The sequence below is a fragment of the Anarrhichthys ocellatus genome, unplaced genomic scaffold, assembly GCF_004355925.1.
Source record: "Anarrhichthys ocellatus isolate YVR2014 unplaced genomic scaffold, GSC_Weel_1.0 scaffold10, whole genome shotgun sequence".
Lineage (NCBI taxonomy): Eukaryota > Metazoa > Chordata > Actinopteri > Perciformes > Anarhichadidae > Anarrhichthys > Anarrhichthys ocellatus.
In genome coordinates this window covers 2,066,220-2,077,201 of record NW_022280040.1, presented here as the reverse complement: position 1 = coordinate 2,077,201, position 10,982 = coordinate 2,066,220, and the positions used below count along the sequence as shown (strand labels likewise).

The 10,982-nt window shown below is 44.1% G+C and overlaps 1 protein-coding gene across 3 annotated transcripts in view; it reads left to right on the top strand.

Annotated features, from left to right (window-relative positions):
* Positions 1-8,749, top strand: part of mllt10 (MLLT10 histone lysine methyltransferase DOT1L cofactor) — a 61,556-nt gene extending 52,807 nt beyond the window's left edge. For 2 of the 3 annotated variants that reach the window (XM_031850037.1, XM_031850039.1), the window contains 8 exons: positions 1,991-2,063; positions 3,265-3,458; positions 4,432-4,581; positions 4,951-5,006; positions 5,268-5,554; positions 5,813-5,833; positions 6,159-6,246; positions 6,611-8,749. In XM_031850037.1, coding sequence (XP_031705897.1) covers positions 1,991-2,063; positions 3,265-3,458; positions 4,432-4,581; positions 4,951-5,006; positions 5,268-5,554; positions 5,813-5,833; positions 6,159-6,246; positions 6,611-6,889 — 1,148 coding nt within the window. In that variant the 3' untranslated portion in view covers positions 6,890-8,749. The remainder of the gene's footprint in view (positions 1-1,990; positions 2,064-3,264; positions 3,459-4,431; positions 4,582-4,950; positions 5,007-5,267; positions 5,555-5,812; positions 5,834-6,158; positions 6,247-6,610) is intronic. The other variant, XM_031850038.1, reaches the window with a different exon arrangement.
* The last annotated feature ends 2,233 nt before the right edge of the window (positions 8,750-10,982 follow it).

The window sequence follows — 10,982 nt, the reverse complement described above, 5'->3', positions numbered from 1 at the left end:
GAGAGGAGGAGAGAGTTAAGAAAGAGGAGGAAGGTAGGTAGTTCCTGCTGCCGGTCAGCAGTCATCAGAGCCAGATCCACCCTGACCTGCAGGTCAACTCACTAATCAGGCTGAATGACAGGGGGCCACAGGGCTGCGTGCACGTGATTGTGTGTGTGTGTGTGTGTGTGTGTGTGTGTGTGTGCGCGCAACAGATGGAGACTAGGCAGGTTCTGTGTGTCTACACAAGCAAGCTTTGTGTAATTCCTGAAAAAAAAAATATTTTTACACCTCAGAAACGACACAAATATTAGATTTTACACCCGATACATGTTGTATTTAGTTTAATTAGATAAAAAGTAGAATTTTAGATTTGTGTTGGCGTTTATCAGTGAATCTGCCAATTGCATCCCCAGATTCCAGGGTGACCTCTTTAAATGTCTTAAACAGTCTAAAAGCCAAAGATATTCACGCTTTTAAAGATATTTACTTTCATAATGCAACACGGGGATGCACAGCGAAATGTAGTCGAAGCCCATTTGCAACACAGGAAAAGCATGCCAAACAATTTACAGTGATTATATAACAGTAAAAAACATCAAACATTTCTCACATTTGAGATGCTGAAACCAGAGAATTATTTTTTGCATTTTTGCTTGAATATTGACAAATGATTGATTTATTACCCCAATGATTGACTAATAGATTAGTCAACTAATTTGATCTCTAGTCATTAATGAAAATCATTGCTATACATCCCCTCTTTCCTTACCGTGAAGTTATGCACACAGTCGTGTACAGCGCGTGTGTGCAGCTACACAAGCGTGAAGTTGTGTTTGTGCACTAGTAAGGGTCATGTGAGCACAAACGTGCAAGGTGTGCATGTGTTTGTATGCATGTAGCCTGTTTACTTTGGCAGCCGCTTTTCTTTGCTTTTGAGTGTGTGGAGGGAGGTGCCAGGACGGAGAGGGCTATGAGAGAAAGGACTCGAAAAAGGAGGCGAGCGAGGGACTAGAGTGGTGACCCGGCGAGGGTAAAAGCTGGGATTGACTGTCTTAAGTAGAGGGGAGTTTGTGCGAGTGTGTAAATGCAAAAGTGTGTGTTTGCGTGAGTGTGTAAATGCAAAAGTGTGTGTGTTTGCGTGTGTGTGTGTGCATGTGTGATTCATTACTCTCACTGAGGAAAATGAAAAGAAGTGTCTGGCCAGGGGCCCAGAGGGAGGTGGTAGGGACTCTCACAGAAGGTAGAGGGAGAAGTGCACATGCAGTTTGAATGAAGGCGTGTGTGTGCGTTTGTGTGCGTGTGTGTGTGTGTGTGTGTGTGTGTGTGTGTGTGTGTGTGAAAGAGATGCAAAGGAAGAGAGACAAAGTTGTGGAGGTTGCAGAGCCACAAGTATTACAATTCGTCCACACTACGCCAACTAAATTTGATTATGCAAGTTTTTCTCTCTTTGTTTTGGCACTCAGCCGGCATTTTTCTCATCCAAAACATCTAGTCTCCAGCGCGGATAAATCTGACAACTACCTCAATGAGTTTTTGGAAACTTATGTACTGTAAGCTTGGTCAGGGGCTGAATTTGACCTCTTGTTAGACCTCTTATCAAAGCGTTACAGAGCTCGCACTGAAAGGAATCCAAAATGACATATTTGGGATTCGGGAGCGGTAGTGCTGTGTAAATGTACTGACAACACTAGTTCCAGATATAGAGCATATGGAAATTAATTGTATTAAACCACATGTTACAGCTGGAGGCATCTTCTCATAACATATACACAGCATAGAGCAGCAGAAGGGCACCAAACACTCGGCTGAGTTAACCAGGCTGTTGGTCTCACTCCTGGTGTTTAGTTGTGTCCGCACCAAAATAAAACAATGAAGAAGAGATTGAGCTGCTTTCCTATTGTTCAGGTGTTTAAGTGTGGACAGAGAACTTTACAAAGGCTTGTTGTGGGCTTGGTCTTAGATGTACGATTGATTTTTTTTTTTTGTGCGTGTGTGTGTGTGTGTGTAGATCAGGAGGTGGGAGACGGCGGCGTCGGAGCTCAGGGCTTCTCCATAAGAGCTTCTCCAAAGACCACCCCGCGGTGAGTACACACACACACGCAGATGCTCCCCCCCATCCCTCGCCATTTACATTCCTCACTGCCCCCCCCTCCCCTCCTTCACCCATCCCCCTCTCTGGTTTTCCCTCCGCTGGCCCCTCGTCTCCTCTCTCTTCCTCTCACTCCTCTCACTCCTCACACACACACATGCACAATCTCCCTTTCGCTCTCACCCCTACAGGCAATTCTCGCTCTCTCAGCCAACGATAACTTGTGTTTTTGAAGGGGGTAACCATCCTTCAACTCCAGTTAGATTTTTTTTCGTTTCTTGCGTTTAATCACACATGGAGGGACAGTCTGATGATTTTCTGCATCTCCTTCATTGGGGAGTATTTCAATGGATCTCTCAGGATGGGAATATTGATGATACGAATCCATTTTTGCTTGTTTCTTTGTGGAATGGATAATTTCACTTGATGAGGTTGGTTCCAATCAGCATAATTTTGGTCATTTATTTCACTGCACCTGTAATATTTCACAGCTTGTATTTAGGAAACATAATATATATTTGTGGGAAAGGGTTGCATTTCATTTAAAAAGAAAATATTGTAAGAGAAGAATATGGTGTCAAGAGAAAATGACAGACTTTGAATACCTTCAGTAATATGTAGTTAAACAATTTAGTGTCTTAATCGGAAGATAGCTGACACATTTTATTTTGCATTCCACGTGGATGATACTGTGACATTTACACTCAAAATGTGAGTGTATTTAAGTTTGCGGTGTGATTCAACAGTTGAAAAATCTTGCCTTTACCTTCCGTTTTTGTATTCCCCCCCAGCATTAAGCTCTTCGTTTCCCTTCCACACTCTCCTGCTGTCCCTCATTTCCCCTCGTTCACACTAAACAGATTGTCTCAGCACACACACAAAGATTTATCGCATCAAGACAGTCCACTTCCCTCTGTCTTTCTCTCTCGCATGTCCTCTTTCTTCGTCCCCCTCTCTCTCTCTCTCTCTGCCTCTAACACACAGACAGAAAGCCTGGCCCCTTTTCATTAGAGGCCACTGTAACAACAAATTGATGTAGTTTTATAGCCAGCAGTGTCTATGTTTGTCTGACGTTTATGTTGGGTCGTTAATCTCCCCATTGACCTCTCTATCTCTCCCTTTCTATCCATGCTCTCTCTCTCTCTCTCTCTCTCTCTCTCTCTCTCTCTCTCTCTCTCTCTCCTGTCATTCAGCTCTCCCATTGGTGGCCTGCAGATCCGCTATGACTCCTCGGGGTCGTTGCCGGGGCCGGGGCTTGGGTTGCTAGGGGCGGGGGGAGGCGGCGGGGAGACGCTGCCCCCGGTGGCCACCAGCATCGAGCAGCTCCTGGAGAGGCAGTGGAACGAAGGGCAGAGCTTCCTGCTGCAGCAGGGAGCGCAGGGAGACGGTGAGAGCGCACATACACACACACACACACACACACTAAAACACACCTGAACACACACACCTGAACACACAGGGCTGGGTATCATTTGAGGTATTTTTATTGTAGTGTTGACTCTCTGCACCGATACCAAAGCAATACTATTTGAATATAATCCTTTGAGGAAAAACGGAAGAGAAAGTTCTCAACAAATCTGACAAGAGCCAGCTTTCGGTACTTGTTGCACATTTCTGTCCGGACCAGCAAAGTATTGAGGTCCGATACCCAGCCCCACAGCTAATCAATGTTTCCTCCTTCCCCACTTTGCTCCATTTATCTTGATCTATTACCCTTTTGCCTTCTCTGGCTCCCTCTTTTCAGTCACTTTCTCAGGTTATCTGTTATTGTCAATTACATCTTCCCATCTGAACATCCCTTCAGGGATACAAAAAGTGTTTAAAAAAAGGGAATGCGGCCTAGTTGTCATCCTTCATCTGGACTTTAGGTTTAAGTTCCTGTGTGTGCAAATTGTCCACCTCCTCTCCCTGCTCACTGAGTTGTCCTTGTCGCTGAGTCTGCACAGGCACCAGGGTCCCTGTTCTGTAGCTGATCTTGACCTCTGACCTCCCTGTGGAGTGCATCTGACCATCAGTTACTGGGTATTTTAAGTAGTGTGGAGGCTTAGCAGAGTTGCATGGTTTTGCCTTAAGGAAGCATCCGCCTTTCAGAAAGTCAGAGCATCTGTGTTCTTGCCTGTGGAAAAAGATCACCCCAATACAACTTCTTCCCAAAAGCACAAAACATCACATCTGAATTTGAATAGCCTGTGACAGGGTGACTTTAATTATTTCAAAGTTAAATATACATTTTCTCTCACACACAGAGAGACGACAGTAAATCAGAGCAATGTGTTTTAGCTGGAAGCAGAAAGTGCTTCCCTCAAATATTCTAATCAATCTATCGTGTCCCCCTTCATCACTCTCTGCGTCTCTTTCAGTGCTGGGCATGTTGAAGTCCCTCCACCAGCTGCAGGAGGAGAACAGGAGGCTGGAGGAGCAGATTAAAACTCTGACCATGAAGAAAGAGAGACTGCAGCTTCTCAGTGCTCAGCTATCAGTGCCTTTCACCTCCAGCATGGCCTCCTCTGGTACACACACACACACACACACACACACACACACACACAGAGAGAGAGAGAGACACAGGGACACACAGACCGATACTAGAATTGAAACAGTTAGTCAGTTAATCCATTAGTTGGTTGAGAGAATACAATCCTACATCTTTGATAACTAAGTGATCATTGCAGTTGTTTAATCACAAGGCACAATGGCAAATATTTTCTGGCTGCAGCTTCCCAAATGTGAAGATTTTTTGTGTTTCATATATGATTTAAATCAAATAGTCTTCAAAATAAGACTTTTTATGACGTCACCCTGGGTGCCCAGCATTATTTTTCTGACCTTTTTTTAAAGACTTAATGATGAAAACATAATCAGCCGTATTTGTGTTGCAGATATGAAAGGAGGCCATCTGGGAGCCACTGACTCATCATTACCTGTGGCAGCTCAGGTAAGAACAAACACCCGGCAGTCAGTTTAAATCAGTTTGCATCAGCACAAAGTCGAGCACTACGATACAAGACAGAGCAGTGACACATCATTAATGTAATAACAGAATAATTAAGTCAGGTTCAGTAAAACCAGCATCAGACGTTCAAGTTTAGTTATGTGAGGTAATGTCATGCTTGTACACCTCATTACACGGTGAATTAGATGAACTACATTTGTGATTAATTATTAATGTTTCTCTCGCTCTCGCTCGCTCGCTCAGGATGGTGCTTCATGCGGTGGCCACAGCAGTAGTGGCTCCACCTCATCTCTCTCCACCCCTCCCTCCGTCTCCCAGAGCCCGCCGCAGCTGAACGGGCTCTCTGCCGTGGGATCAGCCCCAGCCCGGCTGGCGGGGCTGATGGGTGCTCTGGGCGCAGGCGGTGGGCTGGGCATGGCGGGAATCGTCGGCGCGCTGAACGGGGTGATCCAGACACCGGTGGGCACCGGCAGCCCCCACGCGCACACTACAGGAGCAGCTATGGGCATCACGTTGCCCGTTAATAATGGGTACGTCTGATGGCTGCTTCATTAACTGAATGACAGGAGCAAGTACAAAGTTATGCTCAATAATGCTAAATGGTGTGTCTGGTGACCGGAAACCATTTTTTTTGGAGATTTCAGCCCCTTTGTCACCACATCTTAAAGTACTGAATACACCACAATCATTCCTAGTGTCAGGGAACATACGTGTAAGATGTTTGAATGTGAGCTTTATTGCGTCCTCTCCTTGGTTTTTCCTTTTGCTTGCGTGTTGGATTCTTGCAGCCCACCAACTAGTAAGAGCAGGTGAGACAGAAGTCGATTCAGCGTCACAACTACCTGCAGCGCTGTTTCCTTCCCCGAAGTCTGTCACAAGAGATTGTTGTGTCGCATGTTTTCTGTAGTTATGTGAATTCAAATATATGTAATTTTCTTGCTTTTTTTGGCAACTGAAATTGACATTTAAGATTAATTTTCTTTTTAAATAGTAATTCATGTAAAATGCTCCTTCAGTATCCAGTTCATGAGCTGTTGTCATATGTATGTTGCATTCAGCAGCTCTGGTGATGTTTTGAAAGTGTGTGTTAAGATGTATTGTGTCTCACTGCGAGTTGTGTCTTTGCCTCTTCAGCGCTGCGCGGCTCGGCCTGCTCTCTGAGCAGCACAGACTCCTGCAGCAGCATCAGCTCCAGCAGCTGCTGTCCTCACAGCCTTCAGCGGTACACCATGCACACACACATGCAATGGCAGGCTTGCAACTATTCACTGCCATCACCACTATCGCACACAGTTAAACACACACAAAGACACTGAGCTACAATTTTCCTTTGGACAATGCCTAAATCACCGAGCTTATTAACTCTTCTTTTTTCCTTTATTCCCTCCACTGCTCACCCCACTTTCCTTTTCTATTTTGTCCTTCTTATCCAACTCTCATTTCCCTTTTTTGTCCAAAACTTTCACTTTATCCATATTTTTCTCCTGCATTTTCCTCTGGCTCTCTCCATTTCCTCCTTATTTCATCCTCTCTCCCCTCCTTCTCTTTTTGCTTCCTCTTCCTCTCTCTCCCTCTCTCCCCCCCAGGAGCAGCAGCAGGTGTTGCTCTACCAACTGATGCAGCAGCAGCAGGACCTCCAGCAGCTGCAATCCCTCTCCTCCTCTGCCCAGATTCCCTCCATCCCGCTCTCCTGCCCTCAGCTGCCCATCAGCAACCTGCTGCCCAGCGCCCAGGGCCAAGGCGCCATCACCGCCAACCCCTTCCTGGCAATGCAGCACGCACATGCTGACACACACGCCTCGGGGCCACAGAAGCCGCGGCTAGCCGAGAAGGCCGTGGGCGTCGCGGGGCAAGAGAAGACATGACGGCAGATGCCCTTTATGTTTTGGTTGTCAATGTTTTTGTTTTGTTTTTCTGAATAAATATGCAGAGTCTTCAGGAGATCGGCCTGTTGGTCAACTTTGTGGTTCAGTGATGAGAACCAGTCACCAGCTCACTGTAGTTGACCTTGTCAGGTTTATTTTGCTACTTTTTTCAGGTTACAGTCTTAACATTTTGTCTTCATTTGTACTATTTATGTCCATCCAATTTTAGATTTATTTTTTTAGATGCTTTAGTGCTGCTTCAGGTTCTTATTTTGTCATAATAATGATTTTCATTTGATATCACTGGTAGCAACTTAGCGTGTGAGTAAATAAGCACATGTTGTGTTTGATCTCTTCTCTCAACGGGAGAGTTGACAAACGGGTCAGCCTTTATCTTCAATGAGTTTCTCTTCATATTTTCTTCCATAATCTCATCATCCAGCTTCTTCACATTTCTTCTTTCTCTTTTTGCTGTGTTGTGGTTTTAGTTTTTTTTTTTTGTTGTTTTTTTTTGGTTTTTTTGCATCATTTCCTCTCTTTTTTCCTTTGTCTTCCTATTTTCTCTGCTTCTCCATCCTCCACACTAACAACCATCTCGGTCTGGTCTCTCTGCTGTCTCACTCTCTCAGGGGCCTCAGCTCACAAGCACAGAAATAAAAACATAAAAATAACAAATACATGTATGTAAAAAAGAAACTACAGTTCCCCACCACAGGACTTAACAGTAGCAGATGTATGTTTGACATCTGTCTCGCAGCACTCGCGAGGGGAATATTGGGTGAGAGGCTTGTGAAAATATCCGACATGTTCTCGCCGTTGCCTCTGTCCTCTTTGTCTTTCACTGTTTGTGTAGATCCATTAACGTCAGTGAGCCAAGCCTCATACAGTCACTGCAGAAGCCTTGCTTTTGACTGTCTCTTCTCTGGGCCAGATACAGGCGGCTCACTCAGGGAAGTGAAATGTAAAAAGGAAGGAAAAAATAAATAATAGCAAGTTGAATGTTCAGATGGATGCATTAATCCACACGGCACGGACTCACAAAGAGATATTATACAGTTGGTTGTCGGCACGTGGAAGTCGTTACATTTCATCTTCCTGATTGAGCCCCCTGCTGCACCTACCTCTCCAGCAGGACCAGCCTATCGGGACCTAAACAGGCCGACAGCAGCGGCAGCTACAAACCCACAACCATGAGGACTGGCCAATCAGGGTCCAAACCCAAGTGCCTGAGGCCAAGGTGGGAAGGTGGGATTTGTTTCCGTTTACCTGTGTCCCGGTCACTCAGCCCGATTCCTCACAATGCTACTGGTAATGACGCTGCGTAGCTAAAGCAACAGATTACAAAAGGACTTGATGTAATGTCAGGCTGGACGTGCAGTCTCTAATAAAACCAGGAAATATTCTGCTGCATTCTCTAATATCGAAGCCAACTTTGTATTGTGCTTTTTATTTATTGGGAGTTTGTTTGTGTAATGGGCATACGATGATATATTTTAACAGCCTGCTGGTGTTGCAACTTAACATCATTTTGTACTACTGTGTAAAGTTTTGATTATTTTTTTTTTTTTTTTTTTTTTCCTCACAGTCAAATCTTGCTGTAAACCCATTTAATGAATTCTATTCTGTGTTGTGTTTTGAAAGCTACTTGCTACTTGATTGGGGAGGGGGTGTGGTTGTATATAGCTGTAGGAGGGAGGGCGTGTGTCACGGGGGAGTTCAGTGGCACAGTTTTTACCTCGTTAAGTGTACATAAACCTTTCTCATTGGCCGTTGGTGTACATTTGTGATTAGCTGTGCTGGTGTGAAGGAAAGCCAATGAAGCCTCAATTTGTGTGTGTGGGTGCGAGTGTGTGTGTGTGTGAATCTTTAGGACCAGACAAAAAAAACATGGTTGACCGTGACTGGGGACACAAAGTATTAATTTATTTTTATATGTGCAGGGACATTGTTTCTTTTTTAAGTTTTGCAGCATTTTCTTGATGAGAAGTCATTTTATACTCTGCACCGTGTTTTCATCTGTGCACACATTTGTTTGGATACATTTTGTACAAGTGGGAAATATTGGAAAGTGGGGGGGGGGGTGTCTGACGTATTTCGAAACACCAAAATAAAGAAACACTATGGATAAAGTAACAGGAGCATTCTGTCTTTGTATCAAGGAGGTTATTAACAATATACATTAGACGGAATTGTTTTTCCTTAAAATATGAAGGTTTTTCAATTACATTTTTTTTAATTAAACCTGAATTAATACTAAATATGCTGACGCATTAGATAGTTTTTTTAATTTGTGATTCTCTATTTAATATATATATATATAGTTTTTTTAATTTGTGATTCTCGTTTTAATATATATATATATATATATATATAGTTTTTTTTAATTAAAAAAATATGCAAATAATTTATTTTCAAAACATGTTTATTGCTGACAGAAGGTTGGTGTGGATCTTCTTAGTTATAGTAGTAACACTATCCGTTTATTAATCTTGAAGGCATTGAATATACAGACATGCATATATGCACGGAACATTCATTTTATCTTGTTTGTTTATTTGACAGGAGATAAAGGAAAAACTGCAAATGAGCCAAAGTTTATTTTTCATCCATCTAGATGTTTAAAAGGCAATCTAAAATAGTTTTAAAGTTAATGTATACAACATATAAATATGCACAAAATAGAACAGTAGACTTCTACCAATAAATAATACCTCATAATAATACATGGCAGTTTGCTACAATCCTTACCTATTAAATAGCATGCTTTTTTTCTCCTCTGATCAAATATATAAATCATGACTGCAGATAATAAGAGGGTAAATAGGCAACTATTAATATAAAGTATGTTTTATTTAAAGTTAATTGACAATGTAAATTGAGATGGTATGTGTACCTGGTTCATATTATACTGCATTCATTATGTTGAATATTATGGAAGAGATGGCAGCAGCAAGATGTGATTTATTCAGTAACAAGGGGGAGGAAAATGAATAATCATCAAGTGCCAATAGAAGCTGAACATCTTTAAATTTAAACAATGTGCTTCAAGGCTCCTGTCCTAACAAATATGCACACACACCCCCCAAAGCTGATGACTTCCAGCTGCCAAGAAACAACCAGTGTGTGTGTGTGTGTGTGTGTGTGTTTAGAGGTGGGGGCACCATTCTGCTACATCTGCTTCTGCCCTGGTAATTAAAAGCTCACTTTCCTCCTGCACCCTTGCTCCCCCCAAAATACCCCCCTCCCCACCCTTCAGGAGTACCCCCTCCTCACACACACACACACACACACGAACAATCTAACCTGCATTCAACAACACAAACCCCCCCCCTTCTCTTCTCTTTTCCCAAGCACTTGCTCCCTCACCCCCCCCCCCCCCAAACCCCCCCCCCCCCGCCCCCCCCCCCCCCCTCTCCGCTCACTATCAGCCCTGTCAATCAAAGCCACGCTGTTTAAACAGCTCATACCCCACATCCACCACGACCCCCACCCAGGACCTTCTCTTTCATAAGCCTCCACCATCGGAGCTGCCTCCCCTCCACCCCCGGTAATAGCAGCACCACACACACACACATACACACACACACACACACACACACACACACAAAGGGCAGAGCTGCTGTGTCCATCATCGATCACACTCACCCAGAAACCTTCCCCGAGGGTGGGAGGGCTTACCAGCTGATGGAGGACCCCCGTGTGCTGCCCAACCAGGTGCCTGATCACAAAGTCAAAACACTACTAAGCCCTGGTGTTAGTAGACAGGAGATCGCTCTCTCACGCGCACACACAGCCTCACACACACACACTGAGCAGATAGCCGGCCAGCAGGAGGGTTAAGCTCTGGATGATTAGGCAAATGTTGGGCCGATATCTCTAGTTTCAGAGGCGAGCTGAGCTGCTGTCACTGAGGAATGCTCTGCAGCAACATAAATACCTGCTTCTGACTGAGCAGGTTATGTACCTTTTAGTCGCTGCTGTCTAGTATTCATTCTCCTGCTTCCAAATGAAGCATTTCAATGTTTTTGCGTCTTTCAGAAGCAACAAAGCAGGAGGAAAAACCTGCAGCCAAGAAAGCTTGAAGCAGAGTGAA